The following is a 17,670-nucleotide window of genomic DNA, read 5'->3' as shown; positions in this document are numbered from 1 at the left end:
ATTTTATTGGGGGGTTGGGGGAGGGGAACAGCATTGGGGAATTGGGGAAGGGGAACAGACAAGTTGCTGTCCTTTTGTTCTTCAGTCTAGTTGTGATGGACGTCACTTCACTGACCCATGTTGGTATTATCATTGCACTCTTCCCGGGTGAGGCAGATCGGTCTCCCGCCATCGGACAGCCACTCACGGCAACTCACGACAGCTCACGCCAGCTGCCGGCTGCTCACTCTGGCTGCCGGCCAGCCCCACTGCAGCCTACAATGTCGCTGGCAACTCACGGCAGCCCAGCTCCAGGTCGAGCTGTTGTTCACCATCTTAGTTGTAGAGGGTGCAGCATCACTGGCCCTCATGTGGGATCTGAACTGGGGCCCTGCTGCTCAGAACTGGCGTCCCAAGCCAACTCTTAACCAACGTGCCACTCCAACAGCCCTGTGGCACACTTTAAAACACACCTTCTCTCAACCGTAGCTCACACCCGACTGACTGCACTGAACAAGTTGAAACTTGTCACACACTGTTACTGAGGTTCGACATGCCGTTTCCTGTTTTGAAGATCCCTGTCTTTCCGTTGGCTGGCCCTTGGCAGGCAGCAGCAGTCACCATATTTGTTGATCACAACGGAAAGGCTCCATGTCACACATTGCTTCTGGTATATGGCAATTTCTGTCAAATAAAAACATTACAGTGTGTCCTCCTCCACCTTATTCACTGGATCTGGCACTGTTCAACTTCTGTCTCTTCCCCAAAGTCAAAATGACCATGAAAGCTAAATGTTTTGAATCAAATCAGTTCATTAAGGCAGCCACGACAGTGCAACTAAACATACTCGGGAAAGAGGACTTCCAGAACTGCTTCAGAAAGTGGCAAGAATGATGGGATAAGTGTGTTCGAAGAGAGGGGGACTATTTTGAGGGGAATTAATGGCAATGTGTCTTTCACAGTAATAAATTTTTATTTAAACATTCACTGTATTTTGAGATCACATCTCATAAGTGGAGTGCTTTTTTATAATAGAATGTTTTTAAAAACTTATATAAGGAATCATGGAATTAGAAAAATTGCAACTTTACAACCATTATACTAATGACTGTTTCACACAATACTTATCAATAGATGCAAAATCTGTGGGGGATAAGAGAACAGGATATTTTCATAATCTTAAAATATCTCCCCACAAATTGTTACAAAGGAAAATATAACTTTGCATTGAATAAGACTGACAGACACTACCTTAGACAAGTAACAAAAATTAATGTCATAAATAATGAGGCAAAGCAACAAAATGCACCTTGTGATGTAGTGCACTGAGAAGGACACATCACTTATCTAGTTTTCCTGCCAAAAATGTATAACCTGTTTTTCAACATGAGGAAAAATCAGAAAAAGCCAATTTGAGAGATATTCTGTAAAAGGCTGAGGAACTTTGCTAGAACAAAGCCAACTAAAAAGACATAACAACTAAATGCAATACATGATCTTATATTGGACCTATACCAGGAAAAAAGTGCTATAGAGGACATTATTAGGACAACTGATAATATGACACATTAGATTAGTTTAAAAGCATGATATCACTGATAGATTTCCTGAATGGCATAGTTGTACTGTAGTTATATATAAGAGCATATCTTTGTTCGAAGTAATTACATTCTGAAGTATTAAGGGATAAAAATATATGAGGTCTGACAATTAAGTTCACAAACTCATCCTAGAAAAAGTGCTACATACCTCATTGCTGAATATCACTACAGTCACCTTTGAAGTACTCCCCTTGGGAAGCTATGCATCGATGCCAGTGCCCACTCCACCCTTCAAAGCAATTCTTTTTTTTTTTTTAAAGATTTTTATTGGGGAATTGGGGGATGGGAACAGCGCTGGGGAATGGGGGAAGGGGAACAGACAAGTTGCTGTCGTTTTGTTCTTCAATCTAGTTGTGGAGGGTGTTGCTTCACTGGCCCAAGTTGGCACCATCATTGCACTCTTCTCTGGCGAGGCATATCAGTCGCCGGCTTCTGGACGGCCGCTCACTGCGGCTGCTGGCCGCTCACGCTGGCTGCTGGCCACACACGGTAGCCCATGGCAATCCACTGCCACAGGGACTGCAGCCTATGCCGTCGCCGGCGACTCAGGGCAGCCCAGCTCCAGGTTGAGCTGTTGTTCAGCATCTTAGCTGTGGAGGGCAGTGTCACTGGCCCTCATATGTGGGATCCAAACCAGGGCCCTCTGGCATCCCAAGCGAGTTCTTAACCATCGCGCCACTCGGCCGGCCCCAAAGCAATTCTGAAATTCTTTTTCTGGAATGTCCATCAGAGCTGTGATTATATTACCCTTGATGTCCTGAATGCCAACAAAATGTCTTTCTTTCAATATTTCCTTTATCTTCAGGTAAAGAAGGAAGTCATTGGGGGCCAGATCAGGTGAGGAGGGAGGGTGTTCCAGTAGTTATTTGTTTACTAGCTAAAAACTCCCTCACAGACAGCGCCATGTGAGCTGGTGCATTGTTGTGCACCATGGCAAGAGCCATGAATTATTGGCGAAAAGTTCAGGTCATCTAAGTTTTTCAAGCAGCCTTTTCAACACTTCCAAATAGTAAACTTGGTTAACTGTTTGTCAAGTTATTACAAATTCATAATGAATAATCTCTCTGATATCAAAAAAGGTTAGCAACAGCGTTGCAACAAGTTCGTGAACTTAATTGTCACACCTCGTATGAAATCCACTTTTTCAAATGATTCAGGGAAATTTGCGTATATGTATGTGTGTGTGTGTGCATGCGTGTGTGTATATATACACAATATGTGTGTGAGAGAGAGAACAATAAAGCAAATGTGGCATGTAGTAAAAATTGGAGACCTGAGTAAAGGGTTTTATGGGAATTCTTCGTGTTATTATTACAATCATTCAGTAAGTTTGAAACTATCTCCTTCTCAACTGTTTAAAAATCCTATCAACTATATACACAATATGAAATTCATTTCTCTTCTAAATTGAACTATATGTTGGCAGTATGGATTATACACCACTTCTCTTTGCCACCATGTTCTCTGTCTCCACAGAGCTAGTGACTAGTGCTCTTAGACAGGCACATATTTGACAAGGCATTAAAAAAAGAAAGAAAGAAAGAAACACAAGCTCTGAACATCAGAGGCTAAGATCTAAAATATCCATGCAGATTTGCAAAACTTCCAAGCCCTTCCCTGCTGACATTAGAAAGGCATTGCTGCATGTGCCTCATGTCCTGAGCTTCCCCCAGATAATCCCACATGACTTTCCCAACTCACAGATTTTCCATTTGGTCACCCACTCAACCTTCAGCACAGTCATATCTCCTGCAAGGCTAAAAATAGCCATTCAATCAAGTGGGAAGTTAAATAAGGTACTATTTACAGTTAAGAAGATAACTTCCCTAAGACTATTTTTTAATGATGACAATGCCTCAGCAAATCAAAGATTTTGACAAAATAAAGGCATGAAAACATGTTCCATTGCATGAAGTTTATCGCTATTCTTAGCTCAGTGGGTAGGACTGCCACCTCTGGAGTCAGATCTCTTAGATTCAAATCCTGAATTTGTCTAGCTGCAAATCTTTGAGCAAGCTACTTAAACTTCCTGATTCTGTTGTCTACATCTGTAAAATAGAGGTTAATAATGGTGTTTACCCATGGATGAATCTCAGACATTATATTAAACAAAAAAAGCCAGAAACAGGAGAGTGCATAATAAATGATTCCACTTACATGAAGTTCAAGAACAAGCAAAACTATAGTGCTTGAGTCAGAATAGTGGCTACCTTTGTGGGGAAGAGTACTGACTGGAAAGATACACAAGGAACCTTCTGGATGGCAGAAATGAAATCTTCCTTGATTTGGGTGGTGGTTACACAGTTGTGAGTATATAAACATTCATTAAGCCATATATTAAAATTTTGTTACCTTCAACAAAAAAGTAAGTAAAAAGAAAAATCTTACTATCCGACAAATAGAATTGTAGTGAAGATTAAATGAGAAAATGTATGCAAAGCACCCAGTACATGATAGGCATTCAATATGTCAGTGTTATTACAACTGCTTATTACAATAATAGAACTGTTATTTTTAAGAGATGAGTCTACTTTTCTTTTTACCACTCCTCAGTTCTTACAGTTTTTCATACCTGATTTCAAACTTCCATCTCAGCTCTACATTGCCTTTGCAGCTCTACATTGCTCTCTTTGTATTTAGATAAAGGAATTACACAGCTCATAAAATTTTGAAGAGCATTTTTAAAGATGTAAATAAGGTGGCCAAAAAACATGTGTACTTGGAAATAACACTAAAGCAATGGAAATCCGCATGGAAGTCATCAAATGTTAATGAGCTACAGATCACCAGGAACTCATAGGGATAATGAATAGGGACCAGGGTCAAGTTCTCAGAAAGTTCTAAATTCTAGCAGAAGTTCAAACTGAATAGAATAAACTCAAGGAAAGAGTAAACAAAAAAATGATGTTTTTGGAACATTTTTTAGATGAAACATTACCAACCTATCCACCCCTGCTGAGCTGGCTCTCACTCTGAAGATCATTTCCAACTTTCTTTGACCTGGCAAATTTTATTAAGTGTTACCCTCAGTTAGGTCACAGAGTTATTTTTTAAGACTTACCTTTATAAAAATATAGCCAACACCATTATCTGTAATAGTCAGACCAAGTGAATCCTCAGATTTATAAACAGTCACTTCTTTTTTTATCCCTTTCACATGGGCAAATATGAAATCTTCAAGACCTATTTGTGCTCCTAAGAGTTTTTCCATGTCAACTTTAGGTGTATTTAAAGTGCAATATAAGATCTGCAATGAGAAAAAAATATTTTTGGTTAGTTTACATCGGGAAGACATTCTAGTTATTAGTTTACTTAATAAATATTTGAGTGAAAGAATCCTTAATTTATGATATCAATAACATTAGGTAATATGTATTGTTTGCTATAAACCAGACTCCATGCTAAGCAATTTACCTCCATTATCTTATGTAATTCTCACAATAACTTTATAAATACATTACTATCTTCATATTACAATGAGGAAATTGAGGCTTAGTGAGAGTGAGTAATTCTCCTAAGGTTACTAAGCCAATACTTATCAGAGCTAGAATTCGAGTTTAGGTCTCACCACCTTCAAAGTGGTTTAAACTTGTTACTTCCATTTACAATGCTGAAATCACAGGTTGTGTTCCCAAAGGTAAAGTCATGATACGTACACCATAATGAAAAGATAGCTAAGGTTATTTCTGAAAACAGATTTAAAAAAAATTTTTTTTATGAGGAAAATTCTATTTATCTTGAATTACAGTGCTTTAGAAAAGTAACTTAATTAGTAAATGAGCTGCCAAAATTAAAATGTCTACAGCATGTCTAAAATGGACCTTAAAGACTAATTAATGCAACCCCTTAATTTTAAAAAAGAGGGAAATGAGGTCTGGAGAGCTTAATGTAACTTAGTCAAATTCACATGATGATAGAGACACAATAAAAAATTGGAATAGTGGAAAGTTGTGTGGAGATTTTAAAGGGACTTATGTTTACCAAGTCTTTATTTGACCTCATTCTCATCCAAAAAATATGATTCATTTTACTAAAATCTGCCATGCTATTTTTAAGTTTGTAACCATAATTTGGGTAATTTGTGTGGCCCAAATACAAAATTATACAAGAGGAGATGGAGGGTTGAAAACATGTCATTGGTTTAAAAATAAGGTTCAACAGGGCCAGCCAAGTGGCGTGTTGGCTAGGAGTTGGCTTGGGACGCCAGCTCTGAGCAGCAGGGCTCTGGTTTGGATCCCACATGAGGGCCAGTGACACTGCCCTCTACAGCTAAGATAGTGAACAACAGCTCAACCTGGAGCTGGGCTGCCTTGAGTTGCCGGCAACGGTGTAGACTGCAGTGGGGCTGGCCAGCAGCCAGCGTGCGCTTTCCTGAGCTGCTGTGAGCAGCCGTCCAATGGCTGGTGAGTGACTGCCTCACCCGGGAAGAGCGCAATGATAATACCAACATGGGCCAGTGAAGCAAGGTCCTCCACAACCAGACACAAGAACAAAAGGACAGCAACTTGTCTGTTCCCCTCCCCCAATTCCCCAATAAAACCTTTAAAAAAAAAAAAAGAGGGCCGGCCAAGTGGCGCGTTGGCTAGGAGCTGTCTTGGGACGCCAGAGGGCCCCAGTTCGGATCCCACATGTGAGGGCCAGTGGCGCTGCCCTCTACAGCTGAGATGCTGAACAGCGGCTCAACCTGGGGCTGGGCTGCCGTGAGTCACCAGCAATGGCGTAGGCTGCAGTGAAGCTGCAGTGGGCTGCCGTGAGCTACCGTGAGTGGCTGGCAGCCAGCGTGAGCTGCCATGAGCCTCTATGAGCAGCCGTCCAATGGCTGGCAACCAATCTGCCTCACCCGGGAAGAGCACAATGATCAAAATACCAACATGGACCAGTGAAGCAACATCCTCCACAACTAGACTGAAGAACAAAAGGACAGCAACTTGTCTGTTCCCACTCCTCGATTCCCCAACACTTTTCCCTCCCACAATTCCCCAATAAAATCTTAATAAATAAATAAATAAATAAATAAGGTTCAACAAGCATGTATTGAGTACCCTTAATGTATCAAACCAAAGAAGAACATTTCTTTACAGCTGTTTTATACCAAAATAGCCAAATAAAAAAATTCTTAACTTTTTTATTAAGTAATTTTGCCACAGATATTGTTAGCCCTTCCACCATTCCAGAGCCTCGCTTCAACCCTCTCCCTGTTTTTCTAAGTTTCACAGCATTCATAATTCCCACTGGAACCTTGAGCCTTAACACATCCATACGCCTCATGAATCTCAGAAACAATGCAATTACTACGTAGTAAATGGCTTTTTAAGCCACATCAAAATGTATCTGAATTGGAACAGCTCTCTCTGCTATACAATTTTAAAGGTCCAGCATGGTCAGCAAAGCTCTGACCAAATCTCAGAAGTATAATATATGAAAGAAGCTAATGATGAGGATGAGGAAGAGATCTTCAGGGAAGGGTATGAAAGAATAGATGCCTACACAAAAACACTACTGCCCCAGCCCTTGCCTCTTTTCATCCAGGTCTGTGATGAACTGTGCTAACTGTTGGCCTTTAAATTTAACTCCTTGTGCTCTTAGGAAGGACATAATGTTTTTAGCCTTGTAATTAGTAAGTTTTTGCAAATATTCTCTAGTGTAAAAATTGTATTATTCACAGAAAAAAAGTCATTTAAGCCAAGAATGGTTCCTATTTCTTATTTTAATTGTGAAATCAATGGTATAATTAGTCCACTAACAAAAATCATTAACAATGGGTAGAGGGTGATGGAAGTATGCATAGAACAGCTTTTCATACTTTCTTTCTCAAAATGATGGGAAATGAATAAACAAATAAACATAGTTTTCTCCTTGTTCTTTTTCCAGTGCATCTATTAATGGTATTCATAGTGGGTCTCAAACACCACTAATATAAAAGCAATTTACTAGGTAGACAGGAAATAAAACATAACGATGACAGCCATATTGAACTCGAGTTGGAAGAGGCAAATCGGTTCTCAAAATGGAGGGCCATGATCCAGAGGAACCAGAACAGTTGACAAAACTGTTTATTGGTGGTCTGAGCTTTGAAACTGCAGATGATAGTTTAAGAGAACATTTTGAGAAATGGGTCACACTCACGGATTGTGTAGTGATGAGAAACCCCCAAATAAAATGTTCCAAGGGCCTTTGTTTTGCGACTTACTCTTGTGTTGAAGAGGCGAATGCAGCAAGGTGGATGTGTGCTCCACCACACAAGCTTCATGGGCGTGTAGTGGAACCAAAGAGAGCTGTTTCTATAGAGGATCCTGTAAAGCCTGGTGCCCATCTGACAGTGGCAAAAATTTTTGTTGGTGGTATCAAAGGTACAGAACAATATAATTTGAGAGACTACTTTGAAAAGTGTGGCCCAATTGAAACCATAGAAGTTATGGAAGACAGGCAGAGTGGGGAAAAAAAAGAGGATTTGCTTTTGTAACTTTTGATGTTCATGATACAGTTGATAAAATAGTTCTTCAGAAATACCACACTATTAATGGGCATAACTGTGAAGTGAGAAAGGCCCTTTCTAAACAAGAAATGCAGTCTGCTGGATCGCAAACAGGTCATGAAAGTGGATCTGGCAACTTTTTTTTTTTTTTTAAGATTTTTATTGGGGAATTGGGGGGATGGGAACAGTGCTGGGGAATTGGGGGAAGGGCAACAGACAAGTTGCTGTTGTTTTGTTCTTCAGTCTAGTTGTGGAGGACGTTGCTTCACTGGCCCAAGTTGGCACCATCATTGCGCTCTTCCCGGGCGAGGCACATCAGTCTCTGGCTTCTGGACGGCCGCTCACTGCGGCTGCTGGCCGCTCATGCTGGCTGCTGGCCACACACGGCAGCCCATGGCAACCCACTGCCACAGGGACTGCAGCCTACACTGTCGCCAGAGACTCAAGGCAGCCCAGCTCCAGGTTGAGCTGTTGTTCAGCATCTTAGCTGTAGAGGGCAGTGTCACTGGCCCTCATATGTGGGATCCGAACCGGAGCCCTCTGGCGTCCCAAGCCAGTTCTTAACCATCACGCCACTCGGCCGGCCCAGATCTGGCAACTTTATGGTCGCTTAAAGGAGGAAACTTTGGAGGTGGTGGAAACTCTGGTGGAAGAGGCTGTGGTGGTGGATGTGGCAGCAGAGGTAGTTACACAGGAGGTGATGGTGGCAACTATGGTGGCGGTCCTGGTTATAGCAGTAGAGGAGGCTATGGTAGTGGTGGTGGTGGTGGTGGACCAGGATATGGAAACCAACATGGGGGATATGATGGTTACAGTGAAGAGGAAAAGTTTTATGGTAACTATGGTGATGGTGGGAACTATAATGATTTTGGAAATTACAGTGGACAATAGCAAATTATGGACCCACGAAGGGGGACAGTTTTGGTGGAAGAAGCTCAGACAGTCCCTATGGTGGTGGTTATGGATGGTGGTAGAAGTGGTGGCTATGGTAGCAGAAGGTCCTAAAAATGCAGAAGAGGGCTATGGTTCTTATCAGGAGAGCAGGGAGTTGTCAGGAAAGCTGCAGGTTACTTTGAAATAGTTGTTCCAGACGCATTAGAGGAACTGTAAAAATCTGCCACAGAAGGAACGATGTTCCAGTCAGAAAAGTTACTGCAGCTTAAACAGGAAAAACCCTTCTTGTTCAGGACGGTCACAATCACAGTTTGCAAAAAGTACAGCTATTGATTAATGCAATGTAGCGTCAACTAGATATACATTCCTGAGGTCTTTCATCAGTTGTAGCTCTTTTTCTTTTTCTTTTCATTACATCAGGTATATTGCCCTGTAAATTGTGGAAGTGGTACCAGGGAGAAAAAATTAAGAATTTTTAAACTTTAAAACATATATATATATGATATAACAGAGCAGGGGGGCAAACCCCAAAAAGGAAATCCCACACGAAGTGAAATTCTAACTATTAAGCCACTTCCTTTCTGTCAATTTTTCACATGCTTCACTGCAGAGCAATTAGATTTCCCTACAGATATAACCCTTTCCCATTGTGCTTCTTCCCTTGCAAAATAATGTTACATTCCAGGTAGCCAAAAGTTGGCGGGCAAGGCATCATTTTTTTTCCTGGGAGAAGGAGTAGAGCCAGCTGTATTTTTCACAGAATGGAGCTCCACAGGAAGTTGTGCTGAAAACCTGCAGGAATGTCAGGCTGGCCAGGTGGCTCAGTTGGTTAGAGAGCATGCTCTTAACAACAAGGTTGCTGGTTCGACTCCCACATGGGATGGTGGGCTGCGCCCCCTCCACAACTAGATTAAAAGCAGCAACTGGACTTGGAGCTGAGCTGCACCCTCCACAACTAAGATTGAAGGACAACTTGACTTGGAGCTGATGGGTCCTGGAATAACACAATGTTCCCCTTCCCCAATTCTTCAATAAAATCTTTAAAAAAGAAAAAGGAAAAACAAACTGGCAGGAACGTCATGGTCACTGGGAAGTAGAGAAAGAGCCTTCTGCAGCAGCAGGTAACTAAAGCTCCATGACTTCAGATCAGTTCTGCAGAGGAGACCAAAAACCTCACAAGACCTCAATGCACAACTATCAGCAAACATATCTGTAAGTGTGTAATAAAGGTCTAGCAATGCAAACACATCCTCCGTACCGCATTTTCAACCGAAAAATAAGGAAGTGATACACCAGTTTCTAAACATTGCAAAGTTCATGCCCATTCATCCACTCACCAATTACCTATTGGACACCTGCTTTTTGTCAGGTCCTGTGCTACATGCTGGATGTACAATGAGGAATATGACCAGTCAGTCCCTCTATGCAAAGAACTCCCCAGCTGGCAGATGCTCCACTAAGGTACAGTGAGGCAACATGAGCCAGCTGTAATATGTTACAATCAATGACTATCTAAACCAAAGGAACCTCAAATATATATTGTAAACTTTCCTACCTTCATTCATACTCCAAAACCTAAAATGCCTGTCTGTCCACTCCACTCGTATGACTTTGTCTGTTGAGACTCTGCCCAAATACGACTGCCCAGGTGGAATTAATCATTCTTTCCACTTTTCTCACATCGTTTAAATCTAATACCTCATTCGAGCGTCTGAGTCACCTTGCCTTGAAGTCCAACTGGTGTAACACATACTTGTCACTCTCACTTAGAGAGAGATGAGATCTAAGTCATCTCCTTCCTACAATGTGCCCTGCTCAGTTTATATCCAAACAGCATTTACAGGACACGTTCACGTACCTCATTTAATACAACATACCTGTGTAATTGGTTTTATTATCTTCATGTTATAGATGAAAAAAATCATGATTTTATCCAGTTAACACAGCTAATAAATGTTTAATGTTATATTGTGCAAATTCAACCAGCAGCTAGAATTTGTTCTAAAGTAATAAAGAATTGACTGCCCAAAACAAAAACAACAAAAAAAGATTTTTTTAAAAAATGAGAAAAGAAACAATGAAGCAGCCACATTATCAGTGTTCCTTTAAGAAATATTTGCTTTCGGAGTACAAATATACTAGACAAAAGGCAGTAAAATGTAGTATTTAACATTGCTTTTTATACTCTCTGGTGAACAAACTAAGCTACTAAAAAAGTAAACTGAAGGCAAGGTATCATATAAGGAAAATGATTCATCCATAAGATATAACCTTTCTGATGTTTTTCATTGTAAAATGCAATCCTTAATATCTGGAGTATCTATATATTTGGTGCTTTACCACCATCACTGTCAATTTTTATAAGACAGAAAGAGTATTCATGACTATTCCATTTTCTAGAGCAGCACTGCCCAATAAAAATGTAATTGGAGCCACATAATTTTAAATGTTTTAATAATCACATTAACAAAAGTAAATAGATGAAATTAATTTAACTTACTCAATTATATAACCCCATATATCCATAATATGCCATTTCAACATATAATCAATATACAAATTATTGAGATAATTTACATTTTTATTAAGATCTAGTGTATATTTACCCTAATATCTTATCTCAATTTGGACTCACCACATTTAAAGTATACTCATTATCCATATTTGACTAGCAGCAACCATACTGGGCAGCTTAGTTTTAAAATCTCATGTCTTTATCAGTTTTATACTATGTATTTTTCCTATCTTTACGTATCTACAAATGGCCATAGCTTAAACACAACTTCTAAACCCAGTCTATGTCTGTCAAAACCTTCCCCAACCAATAAAGTCTACCTAAACTACATTTTCTATTATTGTCACCACGGGCTATTTCTTCACCTTCCACATACCAATTAAATTTCATATATCCCTTGTGGGACTTAACCATATACTGCCTTGTAAACTTTTAGTAGTAAAGGTTTACCTTATTGTCTTAATACGTACCTATCACTGTGCCTATCTGTAGGAGAGATGGATTAATGAAAGGAGAAAGCTAGTGCCCTTTGAGGCTAGATCATAGAGGGCCTTGAATTGTTATTGTGTTAGACATCAATATCTACAGTATTCATTCCCCTTCCCCCTGATTTTCTTTTGGAAATGTCTCTTTCCCCATTTTAAGCCATATAGGCCCCCTGATTTTCCTTTGGAAATGTCTCTTTCTCCATTTTAAGCCATATAGTAGCTTGGATGGGAGTGACCCCATCATCATAAGTTCCAAGGGGAATGAATCATGATTAAGTTTAAATCAGTTAATGACTAGTTCACAATCCAATTTAAGCCAAAGATTCAAGAAAGAATTTGTTGGGATTTCTGAGGAAAGAATATTCTCTTTTCCTCTCCCTCTCTCCCTTTCTCTCTCTCTCTCTCATCAGTCTAAAACTACTGCAGCCATCACTGCAACATTAGAGCAGTGAGCTGGAGAAAAAGCTGACACTTGGAGAAGGCCAGAGCCTCTGGATCCAGTCTTACGTAAAGACAGTCACTAGTGGACACTGGAAGTAGTCTACCCTTTCCCCCTGCTAATATAACCTTCAGATATCATCCATAAATCATATGTGTTTTGGAGGAAAATGATTCATATCCCCTGTTCTAGGCATAAGACTTAAACTAGTCTAGGTGGTGATTTAGGAATAGGCATGTGGCCCAATCCTAGCCAACAAGAAATGGGAGGAAGATGTCCAGGAAGCTCTGGAAAATATTTATTTTTACTAAGAAACAAACACAGTAAAAGTCAATCCCATTTCTTCACCTGGATGTTGCCTTATACATACATAGTTTAGCAACTTCCAACACCATCTTATTTACCAGTTGAGAAAGAGACCAATGCCAAGAGAGAGGTAAAGCAAAGAGATGGAATAAACCTAGGACCTTGACATTGGTGAGCTGCTCTATTAACCAACTCGGGAGCCCTAACTCTGTATGTAAAGTAATAAATTATCTTGTTTTAGCCAGTTTGAGTAGTTTTGTGTTACTTGCAGCTGAAAACATCCTATCTGAAACACATCCTATCCTGGAATGTTTAGTTACATGAGCCAATAATTCTGTTGCTTTCAACTATGATTCTAACTGATAGAATCATTATCCTTTGTATCTTCATAATTCTTGGCACAGTTTCTAAGTTCTTTATACCTACCATCTCATTTTAAACTTAAAAACAAAACAAAACTCTGAGATGCATGGTGAATTGTGTTTCCTTTAATGCACTGAGATATTATGCATCCTTAGCTTAATGTCATATCCTACCACCACTATCAAAAATTTCAGGCACAAAAAAGTGCCTTTCCCTTATTTCCAATATCAGCAAAATAAATAGATCTCTAGAGTGTCATCCTTGTAATGGTTGTTAAAAATAAAGAAAAGATAATAAAAGGAAAGAAGAAAACAATGGGTTGAGAGGTGAGACCTGCATCTAGCCCCATCTGCTCTCAGTGAGCTTAGTCCAGTCATTTGACCTCCTTGGTCCTCGTGTACATCATGGAACCAGTAAAACTTGGTCTACAGCACACAGTGGTTACAAAAACTCAGTAAGAGACTATATGTGAAAGTGCTTTTTAAATGAAAAAGCTTTAGATAAAGCCTATTCTTTTTTAAAAAAAGATTTTATTGAGGAATTGGGGAAGGGAACAGTGTTGGGAAATTGGGGCAGAGAAACATTGTGTTATTCCAGGACCCATCAGCTCCAAGTCAAGGTGTTGTCCTTTAATCTTAGTTGTGGAGGACGCAAGCTCAGCTCCAAGTCCAGTCGCTGCTTTTAATCTAGTTGCGGAGGGGGTGGGGGGCTGTAACCCACCATCCCATGCAGGAGTTGAACTGGTAACCTTGTTGCACACAGAGCCATGAGGCCCCCATCAACAGCTCACTGCTGCTAAGCTCAAGGGGTGGTGTTCAATCTTAGTTGTGGGAGGGGGGGGTGGCTGTAGCCCACCATCCCATATGGGAGTCGAACCAGCAACCTTGTTGTTAAGAGTAAGAGCACATGCTCTCCCCAGCTCAGCTTGGGTGCAGCTCACTGACCCATGTGGGAATTGGAACCGGCAACCCTGTTGCTCAGAGCTCACACTCTAACCAACTGAGCCACCCGGCCCACCCAAGGCTATTCTTATTATTCCTAGAAGACAGGTGCTTCTTGAACACCTATGCTTGACAGCTTCTTGAATGACTTTTCCTAAAGATATCAGATTTTGCTCCTTTTAATGTCATAACCAGGATGGATTTCATTTCCCCCCATAAATTACATTATCCTTCAACTTTTTGTTATTGTTGAAGGATGAATCATGGACAGTACTCTTACCATGCATTTATATTTCAGTTCTCTAGTTCTCCTTTCATGGTTATGATTATTCACCCTTGAAACTCAATATGGTGAGGATGATAAAAGTCTGAACTACTTGTATACAGCCCAATAATATAATTTAGTATTGCTTTTTCTCTGATGGCACTATCATATATTCCACAAATGTGTTTTGTGAATAGAGTTCAATACATCATTTCTCATTCGCGCCTCAAAAGATGTTCTGGCCCACAAACCAGTTACAAATCTCTCAGACAACATATCAAAATTCATTTGTAAAACTCCAGGAAGTCCATTTTCAACTTTCTTTGTTAAATGCTTTCCTTAAACAGGAACTGAGTTGGTCCAACATTCCACATGTGCCAAAGATCTCTGAAAGAAATTATGGGCTTGTGGAGCTGGTGTTCCTTGTGTTACAGTATTTGTGGATATAATTTTAAATATAAGCAACTGGAACAGTTACCTCTTGTGGTGATCTAAAACAGCAGTTGTTACTAAATATTTTAATACAACTACTTTCCTACATCTCAATCTACCCCAAGAATCTTGCTCACATTGTACATGTGTTCTAAAACAAGCATTAGAAAAATATCAGCTAATGTCATTATAAAAAATAAAGAACAGAAAGTGTATAATAATGAACCTAGTAATTAACTAAGCCATATTTTCATCAGGAGTTAATACCACATCTTTCAATACAAGAAAACCACTTGGATTTTGTTTCCTTTGCTAATGACTAAGGTTTTATCTGGGCTGTTATTATCTAAGCCTTGAAGACTTTTTCTCAAAAAGAAAAAAAATATATATCTTACCTCCAGCTAACTAACTGCCCTTAAAATAGAAGGAATTAAAAAACAACCTGAAACTAAAAACAAAATAATTGTTGGGGGAGAAAGATTACCCATTTACCCTGAATGCTAGTCAAGCCATAGTAACAGAATTATGTTACTCAAAACTGTTTCCAAAAGTTCTGGGCATCTTATCCAACATGATTTCCCCAAAAACACTTGGTAAATGTGTTATATCAAAGAACTTCTAGAACTCAAACAATTCTTCACTTATATTCATAGACTGGGAAACCTACTCATCCCTCTTTGGATACTGGCTCCCACGTCCAGTAAAGTACTGTAAAAGTGAAGGAACTGGGGAGATAAAGTTCTAGAAGAATGGGAAAAAATCAAAATTAAGGTCCAAGAAACATTAGTTGATTACTTATGGGTACCAGGTACTTTCACATATTATCTCATTTAATCCTTATGACAATTCTGTGAGGTGGTATTATACCCATTTTTCACAGATTAGAAAATAAAGGCCTTAGAAAGATAAAATGGCTGTAGTTAAGCAGTATTTGGGGCAAATCTCATTCCAGCCCTGGCTGCCAAACGCAAAGCTCTTTTCCTTGCAATGTTGCCTCTCTGACACCTAATATAGAGAGATCTTAATTACCGATCACCTCCTAAAGCATTAGCTCAACTGATCCTTGTGAGTCAGGTCCATAAGGGCAGGCATCACTATTTCCTGTGCAGAGAAGAAAACCAGCTCAGACCCATTAGGTAATTTGTCTAAGGTCACGTGGCTAGTGAACAACAATCAAAACTGGAATTCAGACTTTTAGGGCTTTTTCTAACCCATAATTCTGTAGCTGTGATATAAATATAAACTCAGCTTTGAATTTAAAACCCCTAGAAGGTAGAGACTGCACTTTTTTCTATATATGGAGCCAACACACTGTATTTATTTAATAAACCATCCACTTCCTAAATGGGGTGAAGACAGCTTACAAAAATGAGTTATTTGTAACGAGGCTTTAAAAGTCAAATATATCAGATGATAATAAATATCAAAATGTTAAATTAATAACACACTGTTGTACTGTATATAAAATTTTAAAATTATTTCTTCTGGTTAAATCATTTTAAAACTGATGAGTTACATTCACTTCCTTGTTTTATAAGCACAGACATTTAAAATATCATGCCTATTATATTCCAGTATAATACACATAATACATTTCTAAGATTTGTTTTTTTAATGCACATTATTTTATTATACAGTGCCTTTACCTTAACCTTGTCAATGGCTACAGTCATCTAGAAACAAGTTTCACAGTTTAGAAAAGATATAACATTGGCAACAAGACAAATATTTAGAAATTTGATACTGCATGCTCTATTTAGACCTTCGTGGGGATATTGTACAAAGCCCTGCCTCGAACTGTGTAGAACTTTCTATAAATGATTCACTTCTAAATTAGCTGTCCTGGGTCAGCACCAGCAAGTCTTAAATAAAAGATGAATCATCCTTTGTACTCTTCCTTCTCTAGTACAACCACTTTTTTCCCCAATGTTTTTAATGAGCAAAATACTGTGACAAAAATAATTTTATCAAAAAAGAGGAAAGAAAATCAAATGTCCATTTTTAATCTACCAAATGACTTCCCAGAGTAACCAAAACTACATTTTTTTATTAATGAAATCTAATCAAAGCAACTATGTATCAAAGAAAGTCAAAATCTCAAAACAATTCTTGGAACTCAAGAAATGGCTCAAAAAATAGAGATGGGTTTTAGTCTTGCCTTTGTAGACATTACAAAGACACTAAGCCAATGAGTAAAACAAATCAAATGTGTATAGCTATATATATCATCCTCTTCCACTATATTCTTCCAGTGAGAGGAGCTATCTGAGCGTTTTACCCTAGTCTAATAATGCTGCATGGTTACATGCCAATTTTAAAGACATCATAAATCATTGCTATTCCCCTTGTCAGGTGCGGTCTCAAATTTTTGGCTTTCTAAAACACTTAACTTCTCAAAAGCCTCCTCTTGTTTGACACCTAAGATGAAAGAGAACTTAGATGGGCAAGGAGAGATTGTATAACAAAGAGACATTTTACATCTCAATGTAAACAATGAGAACAATGTAGCAGGGTGGTTTGTGAAACATAAAGATTATAAATTATAACTCAGAGACTTGTGATTTAAACTTTCCAGTTTACAAAATAAATATACAAATAGAATTTGTTTTAAAATAGCCATTAGATCCCAAAGGGTCCTTAAAGAAAATTTTAAAATTTGTTTGACAGAATGCTCATGTAGCACCATTTTCATATTAGCCCAGGAGGCAGACTTATAACTCTCACAAGGAAATGTCTGCAATGCATGCACTATTTTAAAACCACCCAAATAAATCATGGTGGGCCACTCAAGTGTTAAGATGGAGTGACTGGGGAGGGTGGTCTATTCCTCAGTATTCCCTAGAACAGGATTTCTGACAGAAAGTAATGAGCACCTTATGGGGGGGGGAAAATGGGCCATGTGAAAAACTATAAACATTTTGAGAGAGAGAGAAAGACCGAAACTGATTTTTATTCTAAACTAAGACTGCTGA

The 17,670-nt window shown here is 39.2% G+C and overlaps 1 protein-coding gene and 1 pseudogene across 1 annotated transcript in view; one reads left to right on the top strand and one right to left on the bottom strand.

Moving 5' to 3' along the window:
* Positions 1–17,670, bottom strand: part of GIPC2 (GIPC PDZ domain containing family member 2) — an 86,391-nt gene that overhangs the window by 46,653 nt on the left and 22,068 nt on the right. Inside the window, exon 2 of the mRNA XM_019643988.1 lies at positions 4,642–4,827. Within this exon, the coding sequence (XP_019499533.1) occupies positions 4,642–4,827 (186 nt within the window). The remainder of the gene's footprint in view (positions 1–4,641; positions 4,828–17,670) is intronic.
* Positions 7,588–9,060, top strand: LOC109383487 (heterogeneous nuclear ribonucleoprotein A3 pseudogene; annotated as a pseudogene).

The sequence above is a fragment of the Hipposideros armiger genome, unplaced genomic scaffold (assembly GCF_001890085.2).
Source record: "Hipposideros armiger isolate ML-2016 unplaced genomic scaffold, ASM189008v1 scaffold_84, whole genome shotgun sequence".
In the NCBI taxonomy this organism is placed as follows: Eukaryota; Metazoa; Chordata; class Mammalia; order Chiroptera; family Hipposideridae; genus Hipposideros; species Hipposideros armiger.
Note: the sequence above shows the minus strand (reverse complement) of the source record. Positions and strands in the feature narration are given on the sequence as shown.